The sequence below is a fragment of the Prinia subflava genome, chromosome 15 (genome assembly GCF_021018805.1).
Source record: "Prinia subflava isolate CZ2003 ecotype Zambia chromosome 15, Cam_Psub_1.2, whole genome shotgun sequence".
NCBI classification, from domain to species: Eukaryota; Metazoa; Chordata; class Aves; order Passeriformes; family Cisticolidae; genus Prinia; species Prinia subflava.
In genome coordinates, this window is record NC_086261.1 from 14,787,791 (window position 1) to 14,810,912 (window position 23,122).

Genomic DNA, 23,122 nt, shown 5'->3' on the forward strand with positions numbered 1-23,122 from the left:
GCCTGAAAAGCCCTTTCAAATCTGTACAGAATTGTCAGTTGAAAACTCTCTGGTTTTCCCCATATACTAAGAATTAAGGTTGTGAGGGTATTGGGAGGACATAAGAAGAAATAGAAGTGCAGAGTTAGTGCAGAGGTGTGTTTGGGTATGTGATGCCCTGGTAGTGTTAGTGAGAGAGAACTCTGTGTTTGTGTCATGGCATCAAGCTCTGGCAGGGAATGGTTCCTGTGGCACCACGAGCTGAGGGAGCCCCAGCAGTTTCAGAGTGCAGGACATGGGGGTGGGTTGTACTGATAATGGTGATGTGGGGTCTGTAGTTTTGGAGCCGTGGTTGAAGAGAAGCTGTGTGAGGAGGGTGCCTGTGCCCTGGAAGCAGAAGGGTGTGTAGGTTTAAGGATACCAGCACGTTCCTCAGGGCTCTGGTGGCCTGGGGACAGCATATGCCAGGACAGCTCATGCAGTAGCTCAGTACTGGCACACCAGGAGATGGCAAAAGAGGATTCTTCTAAGGACTCGATGAGCTAAGGCCTCCCTGGAGTGACCCAGATGAGAGGGGTTATAAATTACAGATTGAATACAAGGTGTTCTGGAGAGCTTTCAATAAATATTTGGTCTTATGAGTTATGTCCAGAAGGCAAAAGCTTAATCTGCAGAGTTTCTGGAGCCTCTGTAACAGATAGGTAAGTTCTGTGGCAGGGGAGGGAGGGCTTTTCTAAGGACATCCTTTCCAGCCTCCTCCATCCTGTCTGTCTCCTGCCCAATCCCTATCCCATCTTGAAATGCAGAGTTGTTCTCCTTTGCCTGGTGCTGCTGGGCCAACTTCCCCTCCTGTGCTGCCTCCTGGTGATTTCTTCACACTACAGAGGGATTTGACGCAGTGACTCACCGAGTAGTAAATTGTATATTAACTCTGCAAGCAGAAAAGACTTAAAATTACCTAATGTACTGTGCAGTCAGCTGACAAATGCACATTGTGGGAATTCATACAGCTGGCTCAGCAAAGGACTTGGCCAAGTTTCCCTACAGAATCAGAGACAGAACCTGCAGCATCACACAATTCACCATAAACTTCACTGCAGACAGTTAATGTCGTGCAAACAATTGTGTGTCACCAGGAGACTCTGTCAATTTTGAAATTGGATTTCTGTCTGAAAAATGGTTTAAAATTTTATCTGAGTTTACGTCAGCTGAAAGAAGTTAACAGAACTGTTCAGTCATTTGCCTTTTAATAGTGCACTGGACAGACTTTTATGTGACAAATTAGCTTTTAGCAGAAGAAAAATGTATTTCTGATATAACTAAAAATATGTTTTACGGACTTTCTAATTAAAAGATTTCAAGTCAAAAAACATTAAAGCTTGGTTTTCCAAGTACAAAAGACCAAGCTGGCAGTACTCCCCTTTAACAATAAAGTGTTCACACTGATACAATTTTTCAAATCTGTATTCAAAAATGCAGAATGCCTGTGGTGTAATGCAAAACTCTGTGTGTGCATTTGCTACATGCCTGCACATCAGTAGGAAACAGCAGTGCTACTCCAGTTTTCCCCTTTTTCTTGTAGATTCTTGTACTTACAAATGGTAGAGTTGTGACTAACATTGGTTTTGTCTGTGATGAATGTTTTACAGTTGCAATTCTCTTTTAATTCATATGCATCTCTGAGTCTGGTCCTTGAACAGTAGGTAGGAAGTATCCTGGATTATTAATTTCTGTCTCTGTGTTTTCTCAGATTCTGCTACAGGTCCTCATTTTTAAAGTTCTATACAGAGACAGTATACAATGAAATGCAATCTATATGTATTTGTTTGAAACATATTTTTGTTTCAAATTGATTGCTTTGGAAAAAATGCTGAAGTGTTATATATAAGAAATACCCATGCTTTCATTTGCAGTCAAAGTATTCATTATACTGAGCAATCAAGGAGGTACCCAGTACAGTTCAAGTGTCTCAGGTTCCACCTCTTGTGGGTGAGAGCTGTGGCAGCAGCAGGGGCTGTTCTCTCTGCCATGGGCACACAGAGGCAGAGTGGGGACAGCCAGGGCTGGTCTGGGGCTGTGCTGGCACAGGCTGGCCCAGGGACACCTCAGTGGCCAGGCTGGGCTCACTGGGGTCACCAAGGACAGACTGCCTCACCTGGCTCTTGGCACTTCAGTGGTGATGGGGGTTTTTAAGAATGACAGTGCTGGTGCACAGCTTGCAGAGCTTCCATACAGAATAAATGTTTTCTCAGCCTACCCCTAGCTATGGCCAGCTGGTTCTGAAGGGTGCCTCGCTGGGATGGGAGGAGCTGGCTTACCCCACCCTTACACTCACCTTCCTGCAGTGTCTGCTGGAGCTGAGAGCCAAGGTGCTGATCATCCGGGCATGCCTTACTGAGCACCAACATCCAATCCTGCATTAAATGTCTGCCAAGGAGTCTTCCAGTCACTGCTGACTTGTGCTGATTCACAGCAGCAGTGACAATGAAAACATTTGTGTTAGCTTCCAGCCCTTGGAACTGCTCACACCCATTAACATGGCAGTAGCACAGTCTGATTTAAATGCTGCAGTCAGGAGTTTAAAAAGCAGGAAGGAAAATCCTTTTTATGTTCCCTCACCAGTCCGACATTAAATCATATTTAGGGTTGTGAGGTGTTGTTTCAGGATTCTTTCTGCAAGTATGCATCATTTCGATGAAAATACCTTTGTGCACACCTGTCCAAAGGAAGGAAGATTTCACCCTCAGTTTCTGTAAAGGTGTGAAGTGCTCAGCCATCCTGTATTAGTTGCTGACTGACCTGGCACTTCATAAATATTCCCTAAGCATAGCAGAGCATGAGCTGTGCTCTCAGCAGGGTGGCTGGTAGGAAAGGTGGTGCCCCAAGCTTTATAGCAGGCTCTGCTTATCCTCATGTGTTTCTGCATGGCTGCCTCTGTGGAACCTGTGTGGATGCCAGGTAACTGATACAGCTGAACTGATGGGCTCACAAGTAACTTGTACTCCAGCATCTTGTGCAACTCCTCAGTGGAGGAGTCAAGGGAGATGCTGGCAGAGGAGCTGGGGTGCTTTGCCTGGCAGAATTCAGCTCAGGAGCTGAGTGCCTTGGCTGGTCAGCAGCACATGTACTTACACCTTGTGCCTCTGTCACATCACATCGTGCTGCCCAGCTTGGGTCATTAAGGGACTTGAGCACCTGCTCTTGTGCATCTCTTCCGCCACATAATAAATAAACCTTGGGGATATAGGTTGTTATGGAGAGAGCCTTACTCCCATGCTGCATTTGTAAAGTGCTTTGGAAGTACAGTGTTTTTAGGAGTACAGACCAGCAGCATTGGCACATCTCACTGTGTGTAGAGTATCATCATTTTTTGTAGAGGAAAGAGGATGCTGCGTTTTGTCATTCATGCTTCCCCTTCTCAGCCAGCCTTGGCCTGTGCCTTTGCATACCCCATTTCTGAGAGGTGTTGGCTGGTTCATTTTCTGCCCCTTGGTGCTGTGAGGCTGGGCTCTGGAAGCACCATCTGCCCCACAGCAGTGTCTCCCTGGGCAAAGCAGGGGTAAGTGTTACCCAGGTTTGCAGTGCCAGGAGAACAGCGCAGTCAGCCCAGGCCACCTGAGGCAATTGGGCTCGTGGGCTTGGCAAAACCACACATGGAGCACTGCTGAACCCCTCAGTGTTGTTCTGCAGTTAGGTACTGCTGGCATGTGTGGTGTAAATTCAGAGTTGCTTGGGAGGATGAAGAGGAGATACGTCTGTTCATCAGTCACTTTTTTTTGCACAATTCTGGGCATGGTCACCCCTCACTGTAGGCCTGCTGAGCCCTCTTATGCTGCTCTTCAATGGAGAAAGTAGCATTTTGGTGGTCTTTGTAAGACTCCCAGCTGCAGGTAGACTCCTCATGTCTGTCAAACTCTGACCTTGCTGCTGTTGGCAGGAAACATCCCTATCAATTAGGCTTTTATGTGAGTTCAATATCAGTTGCAAGTTGACTGATGGATTTTTTTTATTGTGTCTTCTGAAAGCCAAATTAAAAATTAGGAAAGGTACCATTGGATTTTTTTATGGGAATTCACCATTGGTTCATTCTGTGTTCTTTCTTTATTCCTCTCTTTCAGCTGTTGAAGCTACTTATTACTGTTTTGCTTCATAGAGAAGGATCATAGAGATATTTTTCTCCTTTATCCCATGATTTTCTGGGATCTTAAAATAAAGCAACTGCATTTGACTCCAGTGAAGAGCATCTGCTCTTCAGGCTGATGAAATGTCAGTACCTTTAGGCATCAGGACAGGACAGGACCTCTTCTCTTAGAAAATCATAAGCACTGGCATATCAAAGATGGCCAGAAAAGAGAATTTTCCCCTATTCTGACTGAGGGGGCCCCATGGTGGATCATATATAGGCTTGGGTCAGGGGGGTGGAGAGGGTTGGTAATCTAAATGACACAAATCTGAAAGCAGAATTTTAGGAGGATGGAAAACTGATGAGCGTTTGAACTTGGAACTCATTTGTGGAGGTTTTACCAAGTCAATATAGTGGTTGGGAAGCAATATCTGCTTTTTTAATATAGAAATTTAGCTATTTCTAGAACCTGATTATTATTTAGAAGAAATGTATAATGCTTAAATAATACAAAAATTATTCCCTACAAAGGTAAAAGACTAAATGTTTATCTAAGAGTGCAATAACATTCATAATCTTTTTTCCCCCTAATCTATTTTACTAGACTATTTTGAGGATTGTGGTCCTTGGCATATGGGATTACATTGAAAACAAAATAGAGGTAAGCTCTCTCTTGGTACTGTTTTCCAGGCAGCCCCAGCAAGACCGTGAGGAACTGCTTTGGAAGGCTTTGTTGTTAACCTGGTGCAATACAATATCTTTTAAGGGAGATAAATACACACGTTCTTCTCATTATGCATTATCCACAGCTGAGTAACGCAGTCTCTTTTTCTGAGAGAGACTCAGAAGATTGCAATATTTGAAAATATTTTATGAAGGGAGGGATTTTAGCCTTCTTGCTCTTCGTGTGCCTTTTGTTGTTAGAGCTGTGCTGGTGTAATGGGTGATACTGCTACCCTGAGATGTAAAAATTATCAGCTGAGTTTTATATCCCCATTGCCATAACCGAGTTGAAATTAGTTGTGTTAGTTGAAGAATTGCATGTAGTTTCCTGGTAGTAAGTACTAGTTTGGTAACCCCCTCCCATTTTTATTGAGAAATTGTTTTGATAAACACTGTAATTAGTACCTCAAATTAAAAATTAGGTAGATTGTGTATACTCTTGTAGAGAAAGAAAAGGGCATTCATGTGTTGTAAATAATCCATAGTCCAAATCTGTATAGAAATCTGGACACTGGGGAAATTAAAACCTCTTTCTTGCTACTGCCTCCTAAACAGCTGCTGTTCAGGAAGAACCAGAAGACAATCTGGGTGTTCTTGGAGTTTAAATAATCTAGACCCTTGCATATTTTTGTAATGAAGTTGTAAACATTTTAACTTGTTTTGCCAAAAAAATAAAACTAAACTTAAATAGTTGATTCAGGGTTTCTTATTATTAAGGCTAAATGCAGCAGTTTCTGATAATTATTTTGGTAATTTGGAATAGTGATATTTTTTACTGCCCATTGAGTGGCTGCAATAAGAAGTATTTCTTTGCAATACACTGAATTTTTATACACAGTTCTGAATAAGTAGCTCTTACAAAAATCCATGCCCTGCCTCTTTATACAAACAGTTAATCCATGGGCCGTGGCAGCTGGGGAGGGTCTCAGCAGGAATGAGAATGTGGTGCTCTGTTCTACCCTGCTGGGCCAGTGTGGGACAGACACAGCACTGCTGCCACTGTCCTCTGAAACACATTTGCTAGCTCATTTCTGTCTAATGCTTTGTACAATGGCTTTTTCTGATCTAATCCCAGTGCAGCCCGTGTCACATAAATCATCCTGAACCGTCCCAGTTGTCAAACTCCTTTGCAAGCCTCACTGCCCCATGACAGTGAGAGCAGGCAGTCTTTCTGTCTAGGTGCACAGCCATTCCCACACGTGTTGTGTAGCCAGGACATGGCCAAGAGCCATCAAGTCTCTTGGCTCCATCTTTTTCTACTTGTCTTCTTGATCTCTTCATTTAAACAGTAAGATCTATGGGTAGGGACTGCATCTTTTTTTTTTTAGATGACATTATGCCAAGTAACAAGTAATAAATACCAGTGATGATAAAACTCTATGGCTGCAATAACATTTAGACTATCACTTCTCCTTGGGGATTTTGGCCAGTGTTTCCAAATACCTTTCTCTCCCCCTGCCCTTCCACCACGATTTATCTCTCCTCACCTCATAAAAAGCACTGAGGAATTCTGTTGTGCTACCTAAAAAGGATGCAGCCTTTCTGTGGCTTGGCCACCTCTCATATCCCTTTCAAATATGTACCATAATTGCATTTATTTGGGGCAAAGAGGGAGTGCTTCAGAATTCCAAAGAGGAACATCAGGGATGTGATTTTAAGGAAAGGTTTGAAAAATCTGATTTGTCTCTAGGTGTTTGATGGTGCTATCATAATCCTGTCCTTGGCACCGATGGTGGCCTCGACAGTGGCTAACGGCCCCAGCAGCCCATGGGATGCCATCAGCCTTATCATCACACTGCGGATATGGAGAGTGAAGAGGATCATTGATGGTGAGTGGGGACCCAGTTTGGGACTCCAAGCATTACCTGGCAGGCTGGGAAAAGGAGGTTTTAAAGATACAGAAAGATTGGTTGCTACCTCTGTTCCTGTCCTTGTCTTTTCTCTTACATTTCGCTAGCACTGAACAGAAGAGAGTTATGACTCCCATGGAGGAGAGTAGGTCTGCAGGTCATGGCTGTATCTCCTGCTCCCTAGGAGCCTTTGTAATTCATTGGTTTGTTTTCCTGTTAGGCACCTTCCCATCCCCTCTCCTGTAAAGTAAATGCCCTGACCTGTTTCATGTCTCTTGCCACTAGATGTCATTCCTAATTCTGCAAAGTAATTGATTCCAGTTTGCTTTGCTGATATTTGCTGTACCCTCTCCATAACCATACGGCCAGCTCTGTCTTGGGACTTTATTTCCCAAGTTTTTGTTAGTAAATAAGTTTTATGTCAGATTCCAGGAAGATTTTCTTGCCCTGGGGATTCCCAGCTGGAGGTGCTCTCTGCAGTGCTGTACCTCCTGGAATGAAGTGTATATTGTAGTGTTTTGCACAGACCTCTGTGGGGATGTACCAGGGGAGATGAAAAGGCCCCAGCAAGTGAAAACTGCAGAGAGCAGTCTCTGTGGCTGGGCCTGGAAACGAGGACTTTAGTGTAGGTTACTGTGTGCTCAGCAGCTTCAGGCAGCTTAGAGAAAAGAAATAAATGAATGATCATTTTGCTCATGTGTGAAAAATCAGAGTTTAAGTTGTTATTTTGGGTTTAAATGCTCAGGAAACTCTGTATTCAGAGTTCAGGAAAGGTCATAGCTCTCTGATTGAAGCAAAAAAGAAAATGCCAGGATTTTGTGTAGCTTCAGAAAACATTATTGCAGTATGTATTGACCAGCTTTTCTGAACAGTCTGTTTGCCATAGTTAAGACAGGAGCAAAATTTCTAGAGCCATTCAGAAGACATACTGAAAACTGGGCTGTATCTTGAAAAGCTATTGAAGATAAATTCCCTTTTTGTTTCATCAAAATATCTTTTAGTCTCCTGTGTCCATCAAAGACCAGTTTCTTACCACAAAGTCTAGGAATTAAATGGTTAGGGCTTTGGAATAGTTCTTTTCCTGAGGGAGCTGTGCTGTTCAGGTTTAGAGGGAATGGGACTGACTCTAAAGAGAAAATCCTCCTACCCAACAGTTCAGGAAATCTGTGGCAAACACTGGGGAAGAGCTGTACTAGCATGGAATCTGGGAAGAGCAGGCAGCATGCATTTGAGTTCAGCCAGGCAGATGGAGGTGTGACAAACAATACCTAAACACTGCATTTCCTATGTTAGAAATCCTTCCCTGAGAAGAGTACTCTAATGCTGCTTCTATTAGAAATACTCCATTTCTGTAGATGCAAAGGAAAGGGGTGATGCTTTTATGTCTGTAAAGGTTTTTTTTCTGATGAAAAACCAAATCACAGCTGGGTTGCTTTAAGTTTTATTTGTGTTTTCCAGCATATGTCCTTCCAGTGAAAGTGGAGATGGAGATGATGATTCAGCAATATGAGAAGGCAAAAGTTATTCAAGATGAGCAGCTGGAAAGACTAACCCAGATCTGCCAAGAACAAGGGGTAAAGTTCAGTTATGTCTTTATTTACACATATCTTGTCAAGGCAAATCAAACAGTTCATGTACTTTGCTGCAAGCTGAGCTTTGAGAAGTACCACTGGGACTTGTGCTGTGGGGTGACAGGTCTCAGTGCTAAGGAAGCATTAGCTGCAGCCAGGATATTGTCAGCGTGGTATTTGTCAAACAGCAGTCAGCTGCCTCTGCTGCTCGACTTGTGTCTTCAGAGGTGAGGAAAACAAATGTGAGCAACAGAAAGTAAATGGTTCCAGTATGTCATTTACTGAATGAGTACAGCTAGCTTTACATAGTGCTAACATACAAAAGCCATTGTTGGAGGCTGCAGCTAGTATTCCTAGGAAAAGGAAGTGCAGTTAAAAACAAATTAATTTGCCTGCTTTAAATGCAAAAGGCAGCTTCCCTGTAGGTCAGTCAGAGACTCTTGGCAAGCTCAGAATGTTGCAGTAGAAGCTTCTAGTTCCTGGAAGCAAGTCAAGATTTAAGACTCTTCCCAGGCCCCCAAATGTTCAGTGATTCAGTCTAGAGGTAAGGGAAGGTGAAGTCTGAAATACCTCAAATGAATATATTTTACATGAAAACGGTGTAAAACCATTTTTGGGGCAATGAGCCAGGAGTTTTTGCCATTTGTCTTATGCAAATGGATTCTTGACTAACTTGCTTTAAAGTAGAAAGCAGGGATGGATGTTGAAGCTTGGGATAAGTGAGTGTTGAGGTGACCATCAGACCACAGCAGAATGATCCCCAGGTGATTTACTTCTTGTTTCTGTGAAAGGGGAACTATGTGATACAATCCAGATAAATCCTGGAGATTTCTAGCTTCAACTACTGCTCCTGGCATGTGGCAGGTACTTTTGAAACACAAAACCATCAATATTTAGGTCCCCAACTGGATTTTTAGATTTAGGTCCAGGTGTCCTGGATCTCAGCCTAGGATTGTGCGAGGAACTGCTGGTGCTGGTGAGTTGCCTTGTCTGTGAGATGCATTAGGAAGGCACTGTGTCATTTCATAACACTGGTTTTGAGTCACTCCTATCAACCATGACAAAGTTCTAAACCTAAGGCCTGGCTTCTGCCAAAAATGACTAAGTGCCAACTATTTAAGTGTCTTTGGTGGCAAAACTGCAGTCCTCTTCATCACCTTTGCACGATGATACTTAGTGATTTGGGTCTGTCAAGGCGGTGAAATTGCCAGGTAAATGGTATACACCCCATTTTACAAGGGAGAGGTTACCTCTTCACCAAACCCATTAAGCAAATCAGCGAATTCTTGAGTCCCAGTTCAGTATTTTGTCTGTCAGACCATACTAAAGATCTTGACAGTCATAAATTGTCAAACATTTGTTTTTAGGGACTTTGCTATACAGCCAGCTAACAGTCTCAATGTCTAAACAATTTTTGGTGTTACTGTTTCATAGTCTGAGTAAAGATGGCCTCATTATCCCAGGTGGGGTTCAGGAGCAGCTCTTTGGTGCTCTTGATTCTGAGCCAGGTACTCCTGAACGTCTGACCAGACTAGCCCTAAATCTGAGCTCTGATGGTTACAACAACCTGTACATCAAACAAAGAAATACTGCATTGGGAGAGGAGTAAATCTAAGAAAACAGAGCAGGTTCTCTTGCAGCTTTCATATGTCATCTGCTATGGAGAAATACAGTCTACAGAAAGATGACAGCATGCTAATCCCTCTTACTGGCCTGACTTGCTGCCAAACAACTGTCTCAGCTATAATATCAGGTAAATGTACTGATTTGCTGCAGCTAGCAACATAAGACATTGACACAAGTACTGCATCCTTTATTTGTAAATCATTGACTTCATAATTCAGTCAAGAACAACTTGTCAGCATTATCATATTCACATTAACATTGTGTATGGCATCTGATGGGAAAAATGGCTCCTAATTGTATTTAATGTCTAAAATTCTGCCAGGTTTTTGCTTTTTCGTTTGATCATCTTTCCTGAGCTTTCTAAAGGATTGTTTGTTCATGGTGTTTCTGTGTGCTTGTCTGTTTTTGAGGGAAGGTTTGCCTGCAGTAGTCTGGCTGTGCCCAGACCAGAGCACAGCCAGGAGGGTCCCGGGCTGCCCTGTCTGTGTGGTGCCAGCTGTGCCAGGGCAGGTGGGTGCTGGGGGCTGCTCTGCCTCACGGGCAGGACAGACAAGTCCCCGTGGTTCCCTGCTGCCCAGCAGTGGAGGCAGGCACTGACTCACCCTGTGCTGCACCTCTGTGACCACACGGGTGATTTGTGTTTGTTCCACAGTTAGAGATGGGGCTGAGAATATTCCTGTTGGAAAGGTTTCCCAGCGCTTCCTCTTCTGAGATTCCTGTGTTCGGTTTCCTATGGCTTTGCTACTGCTCAGGCAATTGGGGTTAGAATTCCCAGGATCTGCCATATTCTGCAGATGAAATTATCTTGATAGTTTCAAGCAAAGTATTAATTATTTCATTAGAGGAATTGGGAAAAATAGTTAGCCTGTTTTGCTTGGGATTTAAAACAAAAATAATTGGTGGCCGGTTCTCCGAGATGTCCCATGCTGATTTGAAGTTGGTGCTTAATGCTAGGCAGAGAAAACCAGAATTTCCATTTTAAAAATTAAAAGCAGGAAAGATAAAACCTCCCTTCATCTTTTTGAATTCTCTTTCTTTTGCCAGTTGTGGGTTTTTTTGACCAGTGATAGGGTATCACAACTATAAAGTACATTTCCATTCCTGACTGACATTGAAGATATGCTTTTGCAAATATGGAAACTCTTTCCACATGTTGCTTTTTGGCTACCTGTACACCAGCATATATTTATAAATTATACTTGCACAGACCACCACTTTGTTCTCTGTAGTACCCCACTGCAACTGTTTGAATAGTTTGCTTTTTATTTATTCTCCATTAGCCAAAAAAGAGGTTGTTAAACAGGAATGGAGGATGAAGGATTTCTAAAAATGCATAAAGATAAAAGAAGTCTCACTGCAGTCACTGTCAAAAATATGCAGAGTATATTGCTGATGGTTTTGTTTTTATCAGAATAACTTGAATTGCAAAAGTTCTAAAGTTTCATTAGCTATAGATTCCAGTCAGGGAAGATTTCTTTTTTTCTCTGGAATCACCTGTAAAGGAATTTCCATTTGTGATAACAGAAATACTTATCAGATCTTCTCTGCTTGGCTTTCATAAGAGTAGTTCAGCTGAACACAGCCCAGCCAAGAGTGTGTACTCAGCCTTATCACACCAGAGCTCCTTTTCTGTCGGTTCCTATAAAACTGGGGTTTTCATCATTCTTAACACTGCAACAACTATGGAAGCTGTAATTTCTTTTTTTATCTTGGAATATAATTTGTACAACAGCTGCCAGTTTAATGACAAGGCTATTTAGCTGCTAAAATTACCTATTGGAGAAATAACGTATGCTATCCTCCTGCAATAATTTTAATTTATTTCTAACTACCAGTCATTTTCTTGGTGGATGGAAGGCAGCCAAGGTCATCCTGTGTTTTATTCTACCCGTAAATCATTAGTTTGCAACTGTCTCTTGATTTTTATTGTTACCAACAATGGCTAAAGTAATGGAAATAAACATTGGATTGTGTCCCAGTGGCAGATGAGTTTTAGGGCAGGGCATTCTGTACAGACAGCACTAATAGAATTGAGCAAAGTTCCTGCTCCTGCATTAGACACAAGCAAGCTTCTGGCTAAAATGTTCATTGATCTCTCAGAAACCATGTCAGTCCTAGTCTGTTGTTAGACCATTAAAGGGGAGTACTCCATGATTCACTGCTAAGTCTCTTTTCAAGTCTTACATGTGTATTATGAAATAGCAGCTAGGATGGGTGGCCCACTTGATAAAACCAGGCATGTAAAAGGAGATGTTATCTAGAGCTCAGGGTAGGTCTGCCAGTTTACCTGCTTAGAAATAATCACCTATTGCGTTATTTGAGGGAAGAAGTGCACAGGAGTGCCCCATAATTCTTTCTGGTTTGCTTGCTGACAAAATACAGCCAGGTTTGTACTTCAAGAGGACATGTGACGGATTTTGAAAGTGGTAAGTTTGAATTTCCCATTGATGAACTTTCTCTTCATGCCAGACAATCTAGTTACTCAATCTTCTCTAAAGCGTTCTGTATCTCCCTTTTTCTTGGTAATAAGTGTATTATCACATCAGCCACATCTATTTCACCTTTGTTGCTGTCTTCAGCTCCATCGTGGTGGGGTGTACCCAGACACTTCTCAGACATGCAGTGACAGAACACAAGCATGGAATGTGCAAACTTCCTGTGAAGTACAACAACAAACGTTTCATTATGAGAATGGGCAAGCACTGCAGCATCTTGCCAGGGACGTGGTGCTGTGTACACAGCCTGGAGATTGTCAGAATTTTAGAGGACAGGCTTTCAGCAACCTGAGCTAAATGGAGCTGCTCTAAGCAAGGTGTTGGACTAGATGTCCTCCCAGTTCCATTTCAGCTTAGATTATTGCTGGCATTCTATGAAGTTTTCAAAAACAGTTTTTTCCATTACAATGTATGTTGGAACTACTGGTAAATACCAACCAGAAGCTACCAAAGTATGTGTAATTAAGGAACATGAATGTCACAGGTGTCCTGGTAAATAAAGTTAGTGGCAGCTTCAAGTGGACCAGTGCTCTGTTTGTAATTACCATGGGTCAGGAGGTGGTTTACCTTTGTCTCCTTGGTCACAAGTTATCTTCCACACAAGAGCATTTTGTTGTTCACTGGCTCTCTGTGAGATTTGCAAGGTTCTTCCACAGAGCTGATACCTATGAGCTACTTTAAACAAATCAAAGTATATGTCTACGTTTATATGCCTCTTTTTTTTTCTTTTTTTTTGATATCTGCAATATACTCCTGTCCTACAGGCTTGAGGGAAGGATGGTGTACCTGGGAATACAAACAGTGAGATCACTGCATCAGCTCCTACTGCAAACAGAACTTTCATGTGTTACCTTGGCCCAGAATTTTAACTTTAAAAGACTGTTATATTTTGTACCTCCTAATGATTTATTTTAGCGGCTCTGGACTGCCTGAATGCACTCAGAGCAATCTCATTAGCTCTTGTACACATCAGAATTGCCTGAGGTCAGTGTGCAATATAATCCTCAGTAGACAGAAGCACCTACAGCCTAATTTGCTCATGCAGCCTTTCGTTGCATTTCACGTGTAAGGAGGATGCCCCTAGACTTAACCTTTGTTTTAGGGGCTTGCTTTGAGTGGCTGACGCTGTACTGCAGCAGGATCCTGGGATAATTGTTAGGAAACAGTTCCTACTGAACCAATCTCCTCTGTAGATCCAACCTTTTATGAACAAAAATTCTGTTTCTTGAATGTGACAGGGGGCCATCGGTCCCTGTGGCAGGGTGACAGTGGTGCCCAGTGCGGTGCCCATGGCAGGGTGACAGCGGTGCCCGTGGCGGTACCCGTGGCAGGGTGACAGCGGTGCCTGTGGCAGGGTGGCAGCGGTGCCCGTGGCAGGGTGACAGCGGTGCCTGTGGCAGGGTGACAGCGGTGCCTGTGGCAGGGTGGCAGGGTGACAGCGGTGCCCGTGGCGGTGCCCGTGGCGGTGCCCGTGGCGGCGCCGCCGTGCCCGGCTCGGTCCCGCGGTTGGCGGCCCGGCTGCAGTTCCCGCTCCGCCCGGCAGGTGGCAGCAGAGCCGCGCCGCGGGCCCGTGTCCCGCTGGGACGGGAGCTGAGCCCAGGCCAGCACCAACCTCGGGGGCTCTGCCCGGAAAAGCTGCCCGGCCGTGGGGCTATGAAAACTGGCAGTGTCTGTACTGTGCAGAAATGCTCACTTTATCCCCAGAACTGGGAGTGAGCAGGAGGAGTCTGGGCTCTCCCCTGTTCCTGCTGTGGGCTCCTTCTTCGTGCTTGTATAACGCAGTGATGCATTCAGGCTGCTGATTGTTACAGTGCTCAGCAAATCTTTGTAATGCTGAAGCTCCTTAAATTGGATCTGATGCAGATATAGTTATTGAGCTGACTTTTAGCTAGTTCTATCTGTGTTAAAAAATACCTGCCAATTTTTTTTGTCTTCCGTGAAAAAAGGAAGTCGTGCCATACCTCTAGGCCAGAATTAAGCATTTTAATAACAGTTATTTCTTTTTCTGATACATGTGAATATTTTTGAAGGGTGAAATGTAGAAAAACAGAAATTATGTTTGATCTAGACAACATGGAAAAAATCTCCAAATTTATTTTTTGTCTGTCATGTTTGAGTGCATTTCTTCCATTGAACCGAGGGAGTGTCTGAAAGGGTATCTTTCTCACTTCAAAGGTGGGAGGTAAGGTATTCCTTGTGATTCCTTGTTTTTTCAAGTCAAGGATAAAACCTGAAATTTGCTGTGTTCATACTGGCACAAGCACCTTGAGCCTCAGGATACTTCAGGCTGGCTGGGAACAGAGTTAGCAGTGCCAGTTCTTCCTAGCAATAGATGAACACAATAGCAACCTGTAGGAATCTGCCATGGAGGCTTCATTGCAGGGAACTGGGGAGCAGGGCTGTATTTTGACATTGGCTGATTGCACCTGACTTCTGACTGCCACTGCCAGAAGACCTTTGGTTAAAAGCAGTGAGCACTTGCAGCCAGCTGTTTGCAGCTGCCAGGCCTCTGCACTGAATTGCAGGAGGAAAAGCTGTGTGCTTTGTTAGAGCCCTGGATTAGCTGCTTTGAATGGGATTTGGAAAGCTTGAACTGCCCTTTGGTTTTCTTCATTTGAGTCTTGCAATGCGCCTTCCAGTTACTCTAGTTCCTTCCCAGATGCTCTGGAAAGCAGATAATCTCCAAGTGCAGCAAACTGGAATCCCTTTTTCTTTCCTAAATCTGTGGAAATTCTGTCTAGGTTCCCCTCCCTGTTGTTTACACCATGTCTGACTGCAGTGGAACGAACAGGATGTGGTGATGGGTTCCAAAATCTGCCAGTGAAGCAGATCTGAGTCACATCTGAGGGGCGAGAGGCACAGCCAGGTGCACTCAGCCAGGGCTGTTCCACGCCAGTTTCCAGCGTGGAGGTGCCAATTCCGTGTGTGCTGTGAGTGTGGAGTGGCAGCTGCCATGTCCTGCTCTGCCATGGCTCTTCAGGCCCTGAACCAGCAATGCCACATTTGAATGTTTGCCTGTTACTCATCTTGTTTGTGTTTCCCTCTCAGACTCTAGAATTAGACATGACATGGTCACTGCTGTACTACTGATTTTTAAAGAGTTACTCTGTTAAAGAGAAACTCTTCCTTGCGACCCCACAGCTGGGCTGCATGGCACAGGGAGTTTTGTCCTGCTTATATAAGGGTTTAAAGGGTTTTTGCAGCCTCTCAAAAAAACCTGCTTTCCTTCTTGCATTGTGGAAGATGCATGGCCGTCAAAAGTGAGAAATCTCCTCTATCCCTCAGTCAGATTGTACCCAGTAGCTTCTTTTTGTCAGGTGTCTGCTTTATAACACTAATCATGAGCAAATCCCCTCGTGGCTGCAGAAATCATTTAACATGTTTGAGAGGAATGGCCAGAAAAGGGGTAACCTTCCCTAGGGTTTTCTGCACACTGCTGAATACAGAAGATTTTAAGTCAGAAGAGGACTGTAGTATTCTCCCCTTGTCTAGTTAGTGAGGGAGGACCTTTCTGGGTGCTGCTTAGAGAACCTCTCCTCCACTGGAAGCCTTACTACAAACTCTAGTTAGGGATATTTGTCATGAACCTAACTCCCTAAATGCCTGTTAAAAGTGGTCTCTTTCTATAAAGGTTATATGAGGTTGGGTAGTAAGACTTGTTAAAATTGTCTGTCCTTACCTTCAGGACACAGCTGTGCAAAAGAGAAGAGCAGCATGAGGCTGTCATTGTCTTTAGATTATGAGAGAAATGGTCCAGCTCACATAGGCTCTGGGAGAGCACCACTAGCTTGGACTCATGTCCTGGCTCAGCCACACTATTTGTTTTACCAGACTGTTGTGTTTAGTGATAAAATGAGTAATAGGTCCCCAACTGTAGCATAGAAACTTCTGGCCGTGCTCACATGACATCAGTTTGTGGTGTTGTTTTTCCTGTAGTTTGAAATCAGGCAGCTGCGGGCCCACCTTGCTCAGCAGGATTTGGACCTGGCTGCAGAGAGGGAGGCTGCCCTGCAGGTCCCACACGTGCTGAACAAGCAGAGCAGCAAGAGGTACAAGGTGGTGGCCACCGAAGACTCGGATGATGAAACCACCGAGAACATCTCAGAGCTGCGACCTGCGCGAGGTGAGTGCTGCCTGTGCACACGGGATCCCTCTGAACACTGCCCTCCAGCAGGGATGGACTGCTGCCCTGCAGGCTGCATTTCCCATTGCTGCAGAGAGGCTGCATCTGCTCTGAAGTGGCAGGAGCTGGTGTGTTTGGGAGCAGGTTCTGAACAGAGCCAAAGCAATGACAGGGGAAGAAAATGGCTGTGATGTACCTTCCCACCATCCTCATGGTTGGATTCATCAAACACTAGAGAAGCGGCAGCCAAATGAAAGTTGGCCAAAGGATAATCACTCAGAGGTAAAAGCAGGGAAATTGGGAAGAACATTGAGAAACAGTTTTGGTCTTTGGCCACTTGCATTTCTGTGGTTTGGAGAGGACTCCTGCATCAGCTGTGGGGCTTGCCTTGCCTGGGCTGTGCTCTCACCAGTTTCCTAAAGCTGCCAGTGCTGGGCAGGACAGCACTCGTGCCAGGAAAGGAGGGAAGTACAGTGTGGGCATCCAGCTTGCATGTCTGAGTGCCACGTGGCCATGGTGAGGAGCACTCTGCTGCCTCGGGATGTCTGCTGGGCAGCTCTGTGGCTTGGGGGGATAAAGCAGTTAAATTTACTTGGATCCAATTTTATTATGTAAGTGCTAGACCTGAATTTTTTTCTGGAAAAGACAAAGCTCCTTTCCTGTGATCCACCAGCTGTTCCAGTGGAGTGTAGAATGTCTCCTGGTTTAATGTAATATTTTAGAGGAGACAACACTATCTGCCTTACCTTAGTGGTATGTTAGTCTTCCTTGGGCATCTTAGCTTAATTATTGTGAATCTGTTGTAATTAGAAGTTTGCATGGTGTCTTTATGTTGGTCAAACTCCTTAGAATTCAAGGGACAGATGCTTTAAAAGCTGTTAGACATTTTCAAATTATAATTGTTTCCTTTCTCTACAGAGTAGTGAAAGCATGTAGAAATTGTTTTGGTTTTTTCCTCTTTATAATATCTAAGTACTAACTACAGTCAAGCCATTAATTATTCCTGATATGAAATTGTATTTAAAAGCAGACAGTTGAGCAGACTGACCCCTGAAATGCATTTTCGTCTTTTTTGTAGTATTTCAGAGGTTTCCCCAGTGGATATATTATAATTTATGCATGTGTTCCTTGCGGGTTACATTTGGAACTGAAGAGTGTTCTGCACTGTGTAGGGAGGCTTGCTGAAATTTTAGTGCTGTGGAGGTTGATCTAAAAATTCTTCTGTCCAAGGTATTCACTCCAACATTCAGGTTAACAGAATTATTCATTATTCATGTCTTCCTGTAAAATGCTGCCCACCCTTGCAACAAAGTAGGCACCCAAACTTCAGATTGATTTTTGCACTTAGGTTACATGATTAGAGGGATTTGTTCTTCTCACTGAAAAAAGACATTCAGCAAATAAGAAAACATTGATTGCTTCACATATTGGGTAAGGTGCAGTTATATTGAAACAATTATACTGAGTATGCAGAATAAATTTCCAGTTCCTGGAGATCATCTAAAAGCACCAGAGGAAATGTTTCTTGTGCACTTTATTTATATATTGCATACAAAGTCTTCGTAGATGCATTGAGTGCTTGTTGTCAGAACCTGAATTAGGGTGACTGTATTTGAACAGGTATTTCTGTGGAAGGAGGCAGGAGCTGGACAGGAGGAATTCCCTGTGTTGTTGCAGCAAGGGCCAGCAGTGTGTGGTAGTCTGTCACCACACGGGGCTCAGCCTGCATGGGACACCGCCCAGCAGCAGTGGTGATCAGGGGCACGGGCAGTCGAGGCAGGGGACTTCACGTGGCATTTCCGGGATCATTTTGCAGTGCTGGCTTAGGGGTTGCTTCTATGTAACTTGGAAATCTCAGCTCACAGCTGGAGAAGGCAGTTACCTGTGGGCAATAAGGATCCTGGGCCAGCCCTGCCGCATTCTTCTCCCTTCCCACCTCGACTGGGGCTTTCTTCTCCAGCTCTCCAGCACCAGCTTTTACTCCCAGTGATACACTGGCAGTTGCTGCAGCAGCTGTCACCATCCCCCCTTTGCCATGCTGGCAGGATCTTCTCCTTCTGCACCCTGCTGAGCAGTGCAGGTGTCAGCAGAGCTGCCTGTGCTGTGCCAGGTGGAAGCAGGGCACGGCTGAAGGTGCCTCCGTGTCCTCTGGGTGGGAAGGGCATGTACAGTGGGTGTGGGATCTTCCATCTCCCCACCTGCTCAGGCACGTGAAACACTCAGAGATGCAGCTCTGCAGAGCACAGGCAGACAATTCCTGTACCCTCCTGCCTCTCCTGCAGTCACGCTGGCTGTGCTGCCTTCGGGCTTCCCACACCACTTGCCCTGCCTGGAATTTCAGCCACCAGTGTTTTAACACCTGACCTTTGGGTCAAGGGTTGTATTTTGCAAATTACCCTGTGTGTCAGACCACGTTAGGGATTGCTTTGCAGCTGTTCTCTCTAAGCTGTGTTTTTCTCCTTAAAGAGTCCAGAGTGAGGGCTGCAGCTCATCATTCTGAGTGTCATTTGGCACTTGTGAGCTCTGAAACCTACCTGCCATGGCCCACTGCACTGCTGGGGAGAGGAGAAATGGGGGACCAGGTCACTCCCACTGCTGAAAGGAGAGCAGCAGTTCAAAGCCACGATTCAGCTGTTTGGCAGAACAGGCTCTGATGTGCTGTTCTTTTATGCTCTGGCAGAATATTAGCCCTACATACAACACCTGAGGCTGGGGGATGGAATGGAATGCATGTGTTTTTTCCAAATGAAACTTTGTCAGCTTTCAAAAAATCCCTGTCTTCAGAGAGCTCTGAATTCTGCCAAACCAGCAAGCTTGAGTTGGCTAGAGAACATGCTGCATGAGAAAACGGGATATTCCATCTCAGGCTAATCTTATTTCCCCCATCGACACTGAACAATGGAAACATTCAGTGCAGAATTCTTCACCATGAAGGGCTGATGGAATAAGAAAGCATTGAGACTTTTTACTCATTTCCCTACCTGGAAGTTTTATGGGACAGTGCATAAGTTAAAGGTCCTCAGGGGCAGCTGTAGCTTGTACTCTGGTATTGACAGAGGATTTTGTGCAACCATTTACATTCAGTAAAGTAAGTCAGGTAACCCCAGTATCACATGGTTATGTGCAGCACCTCAGGGAGTTTGTGTAGGGACACACAGTGACCTGCACCACGAGAGCTGTGTGTGTGCTGGCTGCTTTGGGAGTTTTCAATTGCATGTTTGCACCCAGATTTTCCCTCAGCAGATCTCCTGCTCTTTGTATTTAAAGTGCCTTAATTGCAGGTACAAGACGGGGAGAAGCAAGAGCTCTGGTCAGAGCTGTGGGCAATGGGCTGTGCAGGAGTCCCATAACTCCCCAGTGAACATTTCATGCCTCTTCCCGAAGGCCAGTCCTGTGCTAATTCTGGGAACAATGAGCTGTTTGCTGCCTCACACTTCTGCCTCCCCAGAGCAGTTCACCAAGAAATCTCCTGACACAGTAGGAATCAACTCCATGGAAAGTGTGTGGAGGATATATCGCAGTTACTAATTAGTGTGGTAAAGAAGCAGGAATTTTTTTTCACCTTTAATTTGCTTTGAATTGAGGTTTTATTTCTCTTGCCAAGAGTTTTATCTCCAGAGCAGACAAATGTGAAGGCTGAAACAGTTTTCAGCCTGCAAGTCAAAGGGTACCAGTATCAACAGCAGGAAACAAATGGAGAAGAGAGAAGGGAGGGCTGGAGGAGCTGCAAACCCAGGCCAGAGCTCTGACATTTGCTGCACTCTCAGAGCACTTCAGCTCTGTTTGTGAAGAGCTTGGGCTGAAAGCTGCTGCCTGTGAGTGCACAGCAGCATCGCTAATGATGTTCAGGACCATTGTGGTCAGCCTTTCTCTGAGAGCAGGGAAACGCTCTGAGTGCTCCTTTCTTCTTCCCAGAGATGGTTGCCATTTCACATAATGGCAAATATCATCCTATCTATTAATCTCTAAATTATAAAGGAAGTTCTAAATTATAAAGGACTTTGTACCCCGTACAGTATGTAACTGGTCATGGTGAGAATAACAGCGAATGTTTTCTTGTTCTGCACAAATCATTTTTAGTGTTTGGTATACAAAGTTCCAGGCTTCAGGGAATGCCAGGTTCACAGTGCCCCCTCTAGCCATTAATACTTCCTTCCAAAATTTATTATTCTTTAATCTCTCCCATAACATATGAATTAGAGTCCCTAGTGGAAATTCCTCATTTTCCTGCATACATCATTTCAGTTTTTGAAATTCTACAGTTCTGCCATATTGTAAGATTAATATACCACCCTTCTATTCCTTTGAGCAAGAACCGGAACTTCATATCGCCAAAAACTTTTTTTTAACTGTTCTGAGTCAAATTTCCATTTTTATGAGGTTAGCAGTAAGTCTTTTGCTTTGGGGGACTGCTGCAATTTATGATCATGCTTTAAAGAAAAGTAAAGCTTGCCCTCCCCATAGGTGCCCACTGTTTTGTAAGTGAAAAAAGTAGAATATTGGAAAGGGAACATAAAAAATTCTGGAGCTTCAGAGGGCTTCCCTTAAGATTATTCATAAGCTGTCTGAGAAGGCAAAGCAGGGCAGTGGGAAGGATTTTGTCAGTTGTTCCTTGCAAGGCAGTCTGAGCTGGTTGTATGCTTTTAAACTCTAAGCCAGTTCCTTTGGTGATCATCTGTTTGTGCTCTGAGAGAACCCTCCTAGTGCAAAACAATAGATAAAAAATAGTTTATGGTTATTTTCAAATGCTGAAATGTATCTACTTTGAAGTCTATTCCTGGAAATGGAGTATCTAAGTGCACACCACTTCAGCTTGGCTTCTCTCTAGGTGCCTCTTTCAGGCTTTGTGGTTCTCTGTGCACTGACCAGCCAGGCAGGAATCAAAGGAATTAAACCTTAAGCAACACTTACAGAAATGTGTGTGCAGTTAGTGGAGTCAGGCTCTTGTATTTCATAGTCACCAAGTGGGTGGGGTAGAAACTGCTCACTCCCAGAAGGGGTGAGCCTGCAGTCACGGCTGTGAGGGTGAAGTTGTCTCTCATCATTAATGTGAAGAGGTGTGAAGACACTGCTGACAGGTAAAGGAACACAGAACTGGAATGTTTTCCACTTTCCAGGCATGCCTTTCATAAGGATCCCTTTCAGGAGCAGATGGTGCTCTCTGTGACAGCACTGATGTGTTCTGCCCTCTGCCGCCCTTCCAGCAGCTTGGCATCTAAACTATTACAAGTCTTTTGCTAATTCTCAGATTGTTTTTATTTGTTGCCAGTTTATAACAGTTTGTTCTTGAATCCTTTTGCTCAATTTTGTTCTGTCTTGATGATTGTTTTGGTGGCAGCCATATTCTTCCTTAGCTTTGTATTTTAGACTTAGCAAATGTTGCTGTTTCACAGAGACAGACCCAGGATCCTCTGAGCCAGCTCAGATGTGGATCTGCTGATCCCTACTCAGGGAGCAAGGTTGGGAAGAGCACTGGGAGTCCCCAGCCACCCTGACACAGAGCTGTGCTGTGCTCCAGTCAGCTCACAGTGCTCTTGCTGCATCACCTGCTCCAGTGAGGCCCAGAGCCCCCATTTGGTGTCAGGATTTGGGGTTTCTGTCCCAGCAGCATCTGTTGCATATCCCAGATTTCCTTCTGCACAGTAACTTCCACCACAGGTTGATTCTTACTTAGAACCAAGCTGAAGCTGTTGCTCAGTTCTGTGTGCAAGCTGACTTTACAGTTGTTCTCAAGATGGGATATCCATGTGCCCAGGCATCCATCCAGCCTCTGCAGGGACTGGGTGTGTGTGTGAATTGAACAGTGGTGTGAGTACTGCAGCTTGCACTAATGTGGCAATCTGTCTTCAAACCAAAGCAGGGGGAATCTCCTGGAAGGTGCCAGCTGGCTGCTCCTGGTTCCTGTTGAAACAGATGAAAGATCTGCCTCTTTAGAAATCTGCTAGTAAAGATTGTTTTCTGGAAGGAAGCTGGGGTAAGACATTACTCTGAGGACTCACTTCCTCAGTGGGAGGCTGCACAGCAGAAATAAAATAACCTTCCAGTTAAGAAAAATCAGCTTGGAGAGACAGAAGGCAGTACAACCAATGGCAATAAAAATATGAAATAAAATATTCTAATAACAAAATATTTCAAAATAAAACCCCCTTTTTAAGGCCTTTTCTTGTATGCAGGGGAGTTGCAGATTGTTCAGTTAATGCATTAATGAAACAATTAAAGATCACTGTTGAGGCATTATAGAACTGAAAGACATCTGCCTTGGGTGGAATGTCATTTATATGTTTCACCAAATTTATTAGGTTTTTCTGGGGCCAAGAGAGGGAGATTGCAATGTTGTCTTGTGGGTCAGATGAGATTATATGGCACTGTACTTAAGTAGTTTATTACTCTCTGAACCATTGCAGTGTGTGTTTGGGGTCTTGCAGGAAAAGCAGCAGATTACTTGGAAACCTTCATCAGACAAAATCCAGTGGTTGTCAGACAGATCCTGACTGAGAGCCACACGTTTTTCCAATAACTGGGATTTGGGCAGCAGGCAGAGATGGGACTGCACTGCAGTGAGCAGCCGTGCAGAGGGCTGGTTCCAGTGCAGGGCAGGCTGGGTTTGTGAGACAGGGCAGAGTCTGCACAGC

General features: G+C 44.3%; 1 protein-coding gene across 4 annotated transcripts in view; it reads left to right on the forward strand.

Annotated features, from left to right (window-relative positions):
* The window catches only part of TMEM266 (transmembrane protein 266), an 84,534-nt gene that overhangs the window by 49,815 nt on the left and 11,597 nt on the right, over positions 1 to 23,122 (forward strand). For all 4 annotated transcript variants that reach the window (XM_063412473.1, XM_063412471.1, XM_063412470.1 and 1 more), the window contains 4 exons: positions 4,707 to 4,763; positions 6,516 to 6,654; positions 8,134 to 8,249; positions 16,304 to 16,490. In XM_063412473.1, coding sequence (XP_063268543.1) covers positions 4,707 to 4,763; positions 6,516 to 6,654; positions 8,134 to 8,249; positions 16,304 to 16,490 — 499 coding nt within the window. The remainder of the gene's footprint in view (positions 1 to 4,706; positions 4,764 to 6,515; positions 6,655 to 8,133; positions 8,250 to 16,303; positions 16,491 to 23,122) is intronic.